Source organism: Stegodyphus dumicola, chromosome 11 (genome assembly GCF_044657685.1).
Source record: "Stegodyphus dumicola isolate Sdum_Otavi_A_Nest chromosome 11, ASM4465768v1".
NCBI classification, from domain to species: Eukaryota; Metazoa; Arthropoda; class Arachnida; order Araneae; family Eresidae; genus Stegodyphus; species Stegodyphus dumicola.
Window position 1 is genome coordinate 10,636,622 of NC_140778.1, and position 14,970 is coordinate 10,651,591.

General features: G+C 31.3%; 1 protein-coding gene across 3 annotated transcripts; it reads left to right on the forward strand.

The window, feature by feature from the left end:
* Positions 1-404: 404 nt before the first annotated feature.
* LOC146993784 (uncharacterized) lies at positions 405-10,034 on the forward strand. 3 transcript variants are annotated; one of them, XR_015043893.1, is made up of 3 exons: positions 405-617; positions 6,662-6,774; positions 9,039-10,032. XR_015043893.1 is itself a non-coding variant. In XM_085826541.1 (3 exons), exon 1 carries the CDS (start codon positions 1,415-1,417, stop codon positions 2,303-2,305), a length of 891 nt encoding a protein of 296 aa, XP_085682667.1. In that variant the 5' UTR covers positions 630-1,414; the 3' UTR covers positions 2,306-3,939; positions 6,662-6,774; positions 9,039-10,034. The 3 variants fall into 3 exon arrangements, 1 of the variants encoding a protein (XP_085682667.1); XM_085826541.1 differs by lacking the exon at positions 405-617 and adding an exon at positions 630-3,939 and having other exon boundaries at positions 9,039-10,034; XR_015043894.1 differs by lacking the exon at positions 405-617 and adding an exon at positions 5,096-5,219.
* Positions 10,035-14,970: the final 4,936 nt, after the last annotated feature.

A 14,970-nucleotide genomic window follows, 5' to 3' on the forward strand; every position in this document is an offset into this window, starting at 1 on the left:
AATAGCAATAGTAAAAAGCAAATACAAAATAACGCTTTACGCTATCAAAATTGCTCATTTTCTTAAATATCAACAACTAAATAGTATTTCAACTAAAACACATAATGTAAACAAGAGTTTGCCCTATGCCCAAAAAAATTAAAAATTATCTATGAAAAATATGAGTGCATTGTGACACAACCGTATCATTCATATTCGAACAGCAACCGCATCATTCGTATTCGCATAGAAACCGCATCATTCGTACTCGAACAAACCGCATCGTATGACAGATGCGAGTAACGAAGAGATGCGAGTAACGAAATGAATTTGTGAGTACCGAATCGGTACTTCGAGTCAACCGATGTACCCGTTACTCAGTAACGAATACATGCGGTTTGCTCCAGCTGTAGTTTTAAGACGTTAGTCCGCTGTAATTGTTGTCTGACGTGATAAGTTTTGTTTTCGTTGAAACTGATTTTATTATTTGAATAATTACAGCAGTTATAGTTTTTTTTAATGAAAGTGGCTGTTTTAAAACTATGATGTGACTCTTTAATTAAAGTTTACTTCATGCTGAATTGTAATTCATGCTGTTTAGTATTCAAAGCTTGAAAGCCGATTACTTTTTTTTCCGTGTAAGCTTAAGAGTTGTTACTAAATTTCTAACGTATCATGTAACTTCTTTAAGCTATAAATCATTGGGTAGCTACTGTACAAAAATTTCAGGTAGTCGTAACAAACCATATGTGACACAGTTTTACAAATTCCTGTTTAAACATGTTTATGTGATTGGGCAGGAAGTCTTATTTTTGTGAACTATAAGAAATAAATTTTCAATTAAACATTATTGTGAATGAAGGCATTCTTAAGGTGTCCTAATAGCAAGCACCAGATACGTCACATAAATAATTTGTGTTTATCCTTTTACGAAGAAAAATGCGTATTTACATCAGGCATGAAATGCTAGAATAAACCAACTTAAAACTACTTTTACCGAAATTTCTGTTTAGCAGCCAGTTTTACATTCCTTCAGAGGATGAAATTCACGAGATACGTAGCAAGTTATATTAAGAATGTAATACAGTTATCAATATAGTGCAAATTGCCTGTTTTAGGAGGAGCATGTTCTAGGTTCAGGGTTTGTAACAAAGTAACAAATCATGTTGAAAAGGTAATATTTAAAACAGCACATACATATCCATGCTGAACAAAAGCCTCGTATGTATGAAATTTGTATGATGTCATTTAGTCGAAAAACCACTTAAAAGATGCATGTATTAATTCAAATTGGAAAGAAAGCTCTTATATGTGAGGTATGTAGACGTTTAGTTAAAAGACTAATTCAGACAATCATCTGCTTATTCTCACAGGAGAAGAACCTCATGTATGTGAAGTATTTAAGAAATCATTAAGTCAAAAGTTCAGTTTAAACATGTATGTGCTTACTCACGCAGGAGAGAACCCTCATATATGTGAAATATGTAAGAAGACATTTCGCCAGAAGGGTAATTTAAACAGCCATATGCTTATTCACACAGGAGAGAAGCGTCATGTGTGTGAAGTATGTAAGAAGTCATTTACTCTGAAGGCTAATTTCAATGCTCATGCACGTATTCACACAGTTGAGAAACCTCATGCATGTAAAGTATGTAAGAAGTCGTTTAAACAGAAAGAGCATTTAAACACGCATATGCGTACTCACACAGGAGAAAAACCTCATGTGTGTGAAGTATGTAAGAAGTCCTTTAGTCGGAAGTTTACTTTAAAGAGCCATATGCTTATTCACACAGGAGAGAAACCTCGTGTTTGTGAAGTATGTACGAAGTCATTTAGTCAGAAGTCTTCTTTAAACACCCATATGCTTATTCATACAGGAGATAAAGCTCATGTGTGTGAAGTATGTGAGAAATCTTTTAGTGAGAAGTCTAAATGTAGTAGACACATGCTTATTCACACAGGAGAGAAACCTCATGTTTGTGAAGTATGTACGAAGTCATTTAGTCAGAAGTCTTCTTTAAACACCCATATGCTTATTCATACAGGAGAGAAACCTCATGTTTGTGAAGTATGTACGAAGTCATTTAGTCAGAAGTCTGCTTTAAACACACATATGCTTATTCATACAGGAGAGAAAGCTCATGTGTGTGAAGTATGTGAGAAATCTTTTAGTGAGAAGTCTAAATGTAGTAGACACATGCTTATTCACACAGGAGAGAAACCTCATGTGTGTGAAGTATGTAAGAAGTCATTTAAACAGAAAAATTATTTAAAGAAGCATATGCTTAGTCACACCAGAGAGAAACCTCGTGTGGGAAGTATGTAAGTCATTTAACCAAAAAAATTATTTAAACAAGCATTTGCTTAGTCACACCAGAGAGAAACCTCATGTGTGTGAAGTATGTAGAAAGTCCTTTAGTCAGAAGTCTCATATAAGCAGTCATATGCTTATTCACACAGGAGAGAAACCTCATGTGTGTGAAGTATGTAAGAAATCATTTAAACAAAAGGATATTTTAAACAAGCATATGCTTAGTCACACACAAGAGACGCCTCATGTAAAGTATGTAAGAAGTCATTTGGTCTGAAGGGTAATTTATACCCATGCACATATTCACACAGGAGAGAATGCTCATGTGTGTGAAGTATGTAAGATGTCATTTAATCAGAAGAGTAGTTTAAACAGTCATACACTTATTCACACAGGAGACAAGACTTGTGCATAAAGTATGGATAAGTTCATTTTTAATAAAGAATTATTAAGATATGCATATCGACAGAAGAGAGAAATCTGTCATGTATGTAAGAATTCATTTGGACAGCAGAATAATTCAAAAAAATATTTGTTTATCTAAGCAGAAAAGAAGCTCTTTTGAGGAGATGTTAAATTAGTATCAAAATTTTATTTATCAGTGTAGTAAAGATTTGTGTACACAGCAAAGAAATCTGATTTTTTGCGGTCAGGTCAGTTTGAATCACAACAGTTGTCAGTATTAATTGATGGGAGAATTCTTCTTAATAAGAGCCATTCAGTGGCAGAATTTTAGATTTGAAGGTAAATTGGGTGTTGCTGATGCTGTGGAGAGGTTTTTTGAATTGTCATTTGATACTAATAAATCATAATCTAATTATTTTTTTAAAAAAGCAAAAAACTATATTTATGCAAGTTTTTACCTCAATTGCATTTTTAACTAATGCTGACTTGAAGCTACATTTGCTTATCTATCCTATCTTAAAGAGTCTAAAACTGCTTATACCGACCTTGATTGAAGAAGCTGGAATTGTTGTTTTGTTCAGAATATGCCATGATGTGTTTTGTGTTTCTTCCACCTTTTCGGAAATTTGAATTTTTGACCCTTGATATAACTTTTCACAGATTTTCGTATCGCTCATATTCAGTGCTACATCTGTTAGCTACTTAAATGCACTGTAGTGAACATACGATTGTTACCAATTTGACATACTTCTGAGATGCAATTCTGGAGCAGGACTAAATGCTTCATCCTATATGTGTACTGTAACTTGTCAGAAGTCTGCTACTAAATGTACTTGTAATATTTGAGAGTTTAACAATCAAAGCTATTGAATTAATGATAGAAATGCCTTTCTTGTACCTGTAATGAAATAATATATTAGGTGATTTCTTTTTTGTGTTAAAATACTAAAGACCTGCAGTCAAATTAGACAGTTCCATTTTTTTACATATTTTTCATCTAATTAAATCTATTATGAGGAAATATTCTCAGTATGACTATCCAGCTGCATTATCAAATGTCTCGAGTGTATAACATTCTAAAGCAGTATACAGTTATTACATATTATAGTGATAAAGGGAAATGAGGTCTTGTAAGATAAAATTCTTTCAAATCCTGAACATATCAAGTAGAGCAGTTCCATGTGTGTAAAGTACCTAAGAAGACATTTGAAAAAATAAATCTGTATTGTGGTATTTCTATGCAGGTAAGAAACTCAAAATATAGTACATATATATTCAGAAACTAGATAGAAGTTAGAATTGGTTGGCCCCCCCCCTTTTTTTTTTTTTTTTCTTTTTGCGATTCCTTTTTGATGCTAAGATCGGTGCCAGGAAGGCACAATTTTAAGATGGTCGCAACATACACAAAACCAAAATAAGAAGTCGAAGAATTGCACAAACCTGGTGTCCATGTACACATCGCTCTATTTTCACTTAAGAGAAGATTGGAGAATTGCACAAACTAGGCATTGTGCACTGCCTTAGCTTTGTCCACGTACACATTGATCTATTTTCATTTACAAAAATCAGGATGCTAAAGCAATCAAAGTTAAAACAATCATGGTAAACAGAAATTGGGTTTCATCACCAAAATTGAAGAAAATTTGTTGCTAATCGGAGGGCACCGAATTCTACACTAGAGCCAGAAACTGTTCTATGTTCTTTAAGCAGTATTGAAAGAAACTTTATTTTTAATTTGCAAGAGTTGCACACTTTATAAGCATGAACATGTGTGTACAATTTAAAAAAAAAAATCTTCACTTATAACTGTATCATTCTTCTTGGCAAAAATCATCATTATAAGCATCTCGGGCATAAAAATGAAAGTGTCTTAAATGGTTCCCATAATAATGCAAATTCGGAACGGAATAGAAACTAGCGATATATGGCACTTTGCCACCATTTTTATAATTTCTAATTCAAGGAAAACCTTTTTCTGGAAGCTATAAGATGTGCTTGTAAAGCAGGACTCTCATAGAAATTTGCTATGTTACTTTAAAATTTTATTTCATGGAATTTATTGAAGTAACTTTGCTGTTCTTCAACCTGTTGATTTAATAAACTGTATTTTTTAATAAAATTATAATCATAAATGCTCTTTTATAGTTTAATTAGTCTTAAGGGTAAAATGGTAAAAAATACTAAAATTATGAAGATATTAAATTAAAATTTTTTCGGCAGTTTTCATATAACCGGCGCTTGGCGAAATTTTGGATTTGTTTACATCGGAAGTGAGCGTACGTGCGCCAGAATATGGTAACCCTGATAATTGTTGCAACCCACACAGGGAATTTTCCTGAAGGAGGAAAAGGGAAATTTTCTGTTTACTTTTCGAACATTACGGTAAGAGAAAATAAAGTTTGAAAATCGCAAATCATTATTAGTTCATATTTTCGCAAAACGTTTATGGGGTTTTGGGAGTTAAAAAATAAAGTTTGGAAGGAGGAAAAGGGAAATTTTCTGTTTTTATTTTTCGAACATTACGGTAAGAGAACAGTTACTTATAGTATGTAATTTTTCAATGCAGCAAATTATTATTATTAACATAACAAAAAGTTCAGCTTTTTTAGGTATTATATATGTTTTACATATTGCCATGGCCATGAAGACAAACTGGGCAAAGTTAAAATGAAACCAACAACAGCATTTAATTTATTATAGCTTTTTTCTTACTTTTACTAGAATTCTAATGATAAAATGATTAGTGTATTTAAATACATATTAAATGAAAATATTAAAATAGATAAGGAGATGCATTAAATATCATTTGGACTAATTTAATTATGTATTCTTACATATATAGCTATGCACATTTAATTTTTCTCAATAAAAATAATTAAGCTATCCTTATTATTTTTATATGTCTATACATTTTTTAACTCTGCACATAGCTACTCAGAAAGAAAGATGTATGAGTAGGATATAAGAAGATAAAAATTATTAATCTTCCCTTCAAAGTCAAATGGATATAGCTGTAGTATACAATTTCAAAAAAAGTAAATCATTAGAATATTATGCTGAAAATATAAGTCTGAAGCAAAGAGATTTTTCTTAAATTCAAACTGTGCACAAAACATTTCAGACGCATTCAAACTCTGAACTGGAACAAGTTAATTTACTGTTGTGGAACTAATATGAAAATAATATTGTTGACAGTATAGTAGTGTACCACCAAAGAATTTATGCTGGGAGAAGAAGCAAAGCTTCGATGACACCACAAAGCCAAATGATAACTGGCTTAATTTTTACTCTTTTTATGCATAAAATGTCATAGTTGTTAGTATCTCGTTAAAATGTATTTTCTAATAATATAATGATTTGCAAATGATGTAAATTTACTTGTCATTAAAACATTTTGTTCTGAACATGCTTATCAAAGAATTTAAAGCTATTCCAACCTATCCCCCATATTAAAGTTTTTTTGATTAAATCAGGTTCATGTCTAATGCATCAAAAATATAAATAAACCTTCTTTAGTATTTCTCAAACATCAGTTCTCATGGCTTTAAATTGGATGCAAGATTTATTTCACAAAGTTATGTTTTCACTTATGGGGCAAAACTTTTAAATTTGTTTTTTGAATCTGTTACATTAGTCTTTATTTTAAAGAATATATTGTATGTCATATGGCCATGAAGACAACCTGGTTAAAGTAGAAATGAAATCAAACTTTCTAATTAATGTGATTTGAAGCCATTGTTCTATACTTGGAGGAATATGTTATATGGTAAATACTGTATGTGTGCTCATGTTTTTCCTGGAAAGTGCATAACATTTTTTTATTGAAATAAATTACCAACTTAAATCTATTGTCATGGCAATTAAATTTTTCTGAAAGAGCAGGATTATTTATAAGCCGAGTGCTAAACCTTTATATTGTTACCCTGATCATGAAATTTTAAATGGTGATTTAATTTCTTTTTTCAGGTTGAACTGCCCTTCAATGAAAGCTTTTGCTCGATGAAAATGAAAGCTTTGTAATAGCAATAAATGGGACTTTTGTGAACTGAAATCTGTTAGGCTTTCCAAAATCCAGAAAGGTAAAGTTTAACTTTTTATTTAAGCCTAATGTTCTTAAAATATGTTAGAATATCCATAGGTGACATTTCATTATTGTTTAATAAAGACACCATAACAAAATAAGCTGATTGAATCGCCAAATTTGTAACTTGTAACTTTTAAATATATCCAGACTCTGTCTGCTTTAACAGGAAAGTAACATACAGTGCATATATAGTAGTGTTTTTTATCATTTATCATTTTATTCTGTTTTAAGTATGAGTTCAGCAATGCTCCAACATAAGGTATTCCAATTTATATGAGCTTGAAGTCATACAGCTCCTTATTTTATTTTGCATATTTATACTTGTTTTGAAATTGTCAATAATTCATAAAATGCTGATGAACAAAACATTACTATGCCTATCTATAAGAATTAGCTTTAATGAAATAAGAAGCATCAAAGTATATGCTAATTGCGCTAAAACTCCATACTCTTCTTCAAAACAGTACTTCAGTTATAATTGTGTTAACAGACGATGCAGTTGTTCAACATTTTTATACATTGTGCTGTTACTTTCATACTTTGGTTCAGGAAAGTAAATGGGATTTGATATTCTATATTTCTCCTTTTTTCCCCACATTATAATTATGAATTGAGTTATCAGAAAAGAATGATTAATTTTATGAAACCATTAGCATCAGAATAACTTCATTTCTTGCACATGTACTTTTTTTTTCCAATGGTGGGCGCTTGCCTATGCCTGCATTGGCCACGCCCAAGGCCAGATATGGTGGTCTCTTTATTATGGAGGCACCTAATAGGCATCCCACCTTTGCCACTTATGAAGGGACAAACAATTTACGTCCATGCCTTGTCCGTTATTCGAACCCGGGTCCCTCGGTATTGTACTCAGGCTTCCCTAACCACTATACAATCCGGGCAGCTATGAATTTACTTTAATATGCTATTTTGTATCGATACGTAATAGGAAAACTACATTTTTTATTATGTATTTTTTAAAACAAGTGCTTTTTAGTCATTGGTTCTATTTAACTAGAATTCACATGTATTGTTTTATATGCAAAATAAATACGACCCAAACTAATTGGGATCTGACTTCAGAGCTTTCACTCGTTGCATTTGTCACATAGCTTCAGAGCTATAACTGTGTTATATTTAATCTTTAGTACTTAAATATTAATTTGTTAAAGTTAAAAACTAATAAAGCTGAAGAATGTAAATGTGATATATTTCTTAACAATAATGTGCAGTAGTCCCTCTTTAATAATGGTTTTGATTATCTGCAGACACTGAAAATTGAGAAAGTTATGAAAATTAGATTATTTTGTTGAATTCAAATTGGCCAAATGATATAGATATACTTGCATATAAATCACTTCTGCATATGATTGAAGCTTTACAATATGTGCTTGTTAACTTCAGTTGTCTATAGTACTATTATTATGACAGTTTAACACTGGATATTTGCACCACATTACCTCAGATTGGAACTATAGGATAAAATGTAGTTGAAAACTTTGGGAGGTTATAAATGAAATAAACGCAGAAGAAATTAACTCAAGCCATTACCATTGTGAATGAATAATAGAGCAGCTAGAAAATTTATTATAATTCAGAATTAATGTTTAATACTGGCAAAGAGAAAGTGAACAGTGTATTAAGTCAGATAGTTTTCACAATAGAAATATTAACTGAAATAAAAAGTAACAAAACTATAAATTTCCCCTCATTAATTATGAATATTTTTATTCAGTTATGTTTCATTATTAAACATGTTTATTACTTCTGTATCCTGCCAAATAGACTAGCTGCATGGAAGTTTTCATAATTTTCTCTATGTGTGACATGAATTTATGCATCCAAAATGCTAACCTTTGTATGCAACACTCACTCATTTCTAATGCTTTAAAGTCCCAATACCATGGGCGTAGCTAGAGGGGGGCATCTGTTCCCTGGTGCAGAATCCAAGGGGTGCCAAACTGATGTTGCGACATTTTAGAATTAAATGTTTTCCATCCTTGGCGAGCAGTAGGGGGCACAAAATCTTCAGTTGTCCCTGGGCGCTGAAAACCCTAGCTACGACTCTGCCCAATACTCGTTTAATTTATCATTTGCAGTATCAGTGTTGTTACACTATGAGTATTACTAATATTTTAATTCAGTGCTGCTTTTTAATTACTTTAACATTTATTTTATTCAATAAATAAATTAACTAAAATATAAAATTTATTGTGAATTGATTTTGTAATTATTTATGTTTATAATTTTTATCCCTTCCAGCTGATTAGGTGTGCAGAAGCAGCAGACTTGTAAATGTGAAGGAGCTATTTGCTTAGTTATGCAGTAAAATTCACCACCCTGCGGCAAGCTTCATTTTAGTGTCAGTGAACAGCCAAGCTAACCATCTTCAGGGCAAGTGGCTGCATCAAGCAAACCCAGTTCCAGTTTATTTTGACTGACATTCCTCTTTGGAATGTCAGTCAAAATAAAAACTTAATACCTAAATCTCGGAAAATCAGACAATTAAGCCACAAATCTTGTGACCAATTTTCCAGTTGCTGTGCTCAGTGCCATAAAGTTAGATGCCAATAAACTGAAAAGCTATGGGAGGTATTCTATTGGACCCTTTAATGAAATCAATTTAAAGCAAGCTTATCATATGATAAGCAAAATGATTGCATCATTGGATATGAAGACTATGGTAATAATTGCATTACTGGGTATGCAGGCTGTGGCCAAATGTAATATCTCAGTATGCTGTGACTATTAAAATTATAACTTATGTATTATTACTTCATATTGGTCATATTAGGTTCCAAAATGGATGCTCTTTTTATATAGAACTATATAAATGTAGAAAATCTGAGAAGTTAATTTTATATGGAAAGCCTTCATGCAAAATTAATAGCATCTTGTTAATTTCATATATGTTTTGTGAATTGCTGCTGAATCTGGAATTAATGCATTATCTGAGATTTGAAACAAAATACGTTAAATTAGAAGATAGTAAAATAGATAAATAGGAAATGAAACATGAAATTTATATATTTAATATTGAAATAAATATCTCAGTAAAGTGGCTGTATGTAAAGTATAATGATGCAATTTTTATAATTTTTTACTAAAATGCTAAAATTATGTGCTATGAAAATTTTATTTTCATTAATATTTATAATTTTTCCCTCGCAAATTTTTACCCAAGGTGTGTAAGTTTTAGCTATTTTAGATTTTTCCGTTTTAATGTTAAAAATGTCTTCTTTATCAGCATTACATTAAAATCCATCTCATAATCATTTGAAAACGAAGGAAATTTCATTCTTTTCAATAGTTTAAGAATATTTTCATAAAACATAATTGTAGAAAATATGAACTGATACATTTATAGTTATATATATGTAAAGAAAAATTTTTTAGAAGGATCCTTTTTTCTATACCAGAAACATTTCATGAGTTATATTAGTTGACCTAATATGTAAAAGGAATGTTTAATCAAATTATTTTGGTTATGTTTTTATAAATATCACTATAATTTTAAAAGTTATTGAATTTCAAAAAAAAAGCTATAGTTATTTCCAGATTCTTTAATAAAACAATTCTTTATTCTTGTATTCTCGTATGAAAATTTTCTGTATATTTAACATAAAATTGTATGCATGTAAATAAATTTTTTAATTTATTATTATTATTCTGTTAGCTTCAATTTTATTCTCAATAAATTTGATACATGTATTTAATATTCAGCTAAGCTTTATTAACCGTGACTTTAATTCAGGGCTTAATTTCTAAGATTAGAAGTACCGGAGTCCTATGGAAGATTGTCAGCAAAGAGGAACAAGAGTAAATAAATAAATAAAATGACTATTAAACTCATTAATAATTTTAAAATTAAAGAGTTAATTATTATCAAATTAATTATAAATTGTTATTTAATCAATAATTATTATATAATTAATTAATTATAATTTAATTGTAAATTATTAGATAATTATTATTTATTGAAATAATTAAAGATTAAAGTAATTAAATAATTAAAATTATATAAAATGTAAAGAGATAAGTTAAAATTTAATATGCGAATGGGGTTTTCATTGGCATTGCAGATGAATTAATTAATGATGCAGGGGATGGAATTAATTTTCGGCACTTTTGTGAAAAACAAGATCTTTCTACGGAAACGCTTGTCACACATTTCTCAAAGGGTACATTTATACAAAGTCCAGTGAAATGAATTTGCATAAAGGTGCTGAAGATTTATTTGATCCTTTGCTTAATTAATTAGTCAGCAGAGGCGTAGCTAGGGTTTTCGGCGCCCGGGGACAACTAAAGATTTTGCGCCCTTTCTCTGTGTCAAGAACGGAAAACATTTCATTCTAAAATTTTGTAACATCAATTTTGCGCCCCCTGAATTCTGCGCCCGGGGATAGATGTCCTCCCTTGCCCCACCCTAGCTACTCCACTGTTAGTCAGTAATGAAAACAAAAATTGAACTTACATAAGTATGCACTTTTATGAAGAGTGCTTTTCTGAAGTTAGTAAATGATACTCATCAGGGACGTTCGTCTTCAAGGCAGGCGCATTTCTAACAAGGTTTCTTTAGGTAACAAGGATTATGAAACAACCACGATTTGCACAGGTGTGCAAGTATCTTTATGATGCAGGGCCGTTCCTAGTGAGGGTGGAGAGCGTAAAAGTAAGCGGGCTTCGAAAATCAGGGGCGGCCGGACTTTCGCGATAACTAAATATTTCAAATTCATTGTAAATACTTCTCATATGTCAGTACTTGTTATACAATTTGTCATATGTAAGTACTTAGTGAATATGAAATATAAATTTTATTAATCATTGAGCATTTTGTTTTAAATTTGGGGGGGGCGGCAATCTCGAAAGTACTCGGGCATCTAATGGCCTAGGAACGGCCCTGTTATGATGTATTCCTTATCAAACCATCTTGATTCAAGGCAAACTAGATATCTAGTTGGCTTGCTTGATTCTTTTAACAGAGCCCTTGTGATCTAGAATTTCGAAGCTGTATTTATAGATGATAAAGTCCAGTAAAGTGAATTTGCATAAGGTGCCGAAGATTTATTTGATCCTTTGCTTAATTAATTAGTCAGTAATGAAAACAAAAATTGAACTTATATAAGGATGCACTTATGTAAGGTCAATTTTCCTCCTTTCTTATAAAAAGGTCTTCGAGATCTCAGCGCAGACTGTGGATCCAGATGAACTCACTGCTACTCAGTCCCATGTTGCTTAACACCGCTTCGCCATTTAATATGTAAGTGGATGACTGTTTACTGAGCCTATACCTACTACTACCCAAGATGGGAGAGTAAGATTTTTGTAGGTGAGATTTCACATGATTTCTGAAGATAATCCCATGACTCTGAGCCACTGTTTATGATTCCAACCCAAGTGGCTCCAGCCCATTACGTCATTCATGCATGTGAGTATTAAGTGAAATTTTGTAAAGCAATGGGTTGGGGCATGATGAACCTCTGTCGAAGCTCCTGTACTCACATGAATTATTTAGCACGAATTCCTTTCTGAGGAAGACACAGAGCTAGATTTAGACTTGATAAGGCCCTAGGCTGTTTGAAATATGGAGTCCTTTATAAGTCTGTTATACTATATCTTAATTTTAGGGGGGTGAAGAAAGTGGGGGCACTAAGCTATATGTAATAGTAGCTTATATGTGTAGCTGATACTTAAATCCAGCATTGGAAAGACACTTAAGACCAATGTGCATTAAATGGCTGTTGTTTCTGATGTAGGGCTTGCTGGAATAACTGCAAAAGTGGCTACTATTAAGCTACGAAATTGAAGGTGCCTTTATAAATATTTGGCAATCCATGTGGCGTTAATGACGGGGATGCATTACAGAAAATTAGCTGAAATTTGAAACATCGTTTTTAAAACCCTATTATGCGACTACAGTTTTTCTTAGCTGGTCTTTTTACGTTTATTCAATCGGGCCAAAACTCTATTTATACTGTTACTAATGTTTGATAAGCCAGTAATAATATTTGATGCACTGTGATAATACTGATAAGTAAACTGGAACCATTCTAGCTAATAAATGAAGCTTTTAAAAAAGTTACATTTTCATTAAAAAAAAGTTTTTTAGTCTTGAATTTAATTTTTCTTACCAAAAATGTAATTTAGAATTGTAAATAGGCAGACAGAAGAGCATCATGGATGATTAATAACTGCTCGGCGCTAAATTCTCAAATGTACATAAATAAGTATATTTAGTATAATTGTTTGCAGCGAAATAACCTATACCATTCTGTTTGAAATAATTTACTGTATTTTATTTTAATCAAATTAGAAAGCAGTATTATTAATTATACATTCTGAACTGTAAAAACAAGACCTTAAATATAATCAAATGTAGATTGTGACTAAATATAAGAGTAGGAATATAAGAAAAATTATACTACATAACAAACATTTTATATTTGTTTATTTCATATTTGTTTTTATATTTGTTTATTGGCACTAAATAGCAGTTCTAATTTCAATAATTCTATTTACAAAAACTTACAGAACTTCTTAATAAATTTTACCAAAATTATTAACTTAACGATCCGAGTTCATCGTTCACTGCAACCGTAACTAGTAACCGTAACTTTGGGCGCGCGTGCTAATTTGTTATTAATACAATTTAATATTATTATTTAATATATATTATGATCTAAATTAACTTTAATTTCATATATTGTCAGAGGATGCTAACGAGAATAAAGTAAATTCTTAATTTAACACGATTGCTCTTATGCTTCCATTCAGTCATGTTTAGCCTTTTTCATATAAATTATAATAATTAAAAAGTATTATATGAAATTAGCCTTTCATCTAAATTAAAACATCAATGTTAGATAGTTATTTACTATTATACTTCTTTTCTTGCCACAGTTATTAGGGTTGCTGCAATTATTTTTGGCAGCATTATCATCGACAATAGTTTGGCAATTTTTTACGGCCCTCGAAACCGAATAGTACCTTTGATTATAATGCAAAACAGAAAAAATTGAATAATAATATTAAAAAGTATCACAATTGTCCTTGGATGGTAATGTGAAAATATTTTTTATTTTCTTCTGGTTTATTTACATTATACAGCACAAAGTCTTTAATCTGGTCTTTAAAGACTTCGTGATTCTGGATTAGGGTTTTTTCCGGATTATAGATCATCAATTTAAATCTGGTAAGATGGCATGCAGAAATGATAAAATTAAAAATATAAAACAGTAATTTATGAAATAAAGAGCAATTATGATCTAAAGCAAGGATGTCAAACTCGCGGCCCGCAACAAATATTTTTGCGGCCCGGCCAATATATCGGCAAATAATAATAAAATAACATGTCGACGAAGAAAAAAATTAAATGTTTACTGCTAAGTAATTAATGATAATTTATTCAGTGTTGTTAGATTACTCACAGCGAGCTGACACACACACTACTTAAATTACAAATGCGTGTGAGTAGCTTGTGTTCAGCTACCTTCGGCTTTTGGGGGACACGTGCACTCAGAACTTGTACGCATCCCCCGATAGCCGAATGTGGCCGAACTCATGGTCTCAGTTTTCCAATCATAGTTTTGTACGATAAATTGGTTTGCTTACGATAAAAACTTTGCTTTATTAATAATTATTACTTAATTCATATTGTTACGGATTTCATAGTTATTTATTTATTTACTTTTTTTTTATTTAGAATTGTAATTAGATTTGATTTGCTTCATGTTGCCATACAGATGCGTGGTACTACCACAGGAGAAGATATATTTACTTGTGTTTTTGGACTTCTGCAGAAATACAATCTACCTTTGGCAAAATTAAATTCTGTAGCTACAGATGGCGCTCCATCAATGACTGGGAAAAACAAGGGCTTCGTAGCATTACTAAGAAAAAACTTAGTGAAATTCACGGTTCAAACATTCATCATATCCATTGTATTATACATCAAAAAGTTCTATGCACGAAAGTAATAAATATGGAGAATGTTTTGTCATATATAAAAAAAGTTATAAATTTTATAAGATCTCAAGGTTTAAATCAGCGTCAATTCACTGCTTTCTGAAGTGAGTTAGATAGTGAATATTCAGGTTTGTCCTACTATACCGAGGTACGCTGGATATCTTGCTCCAAGATTCTCAAACAATTCTGCGATTTGAAAGAAGAAATATGTCAGTTTTTAAAAGCGAAA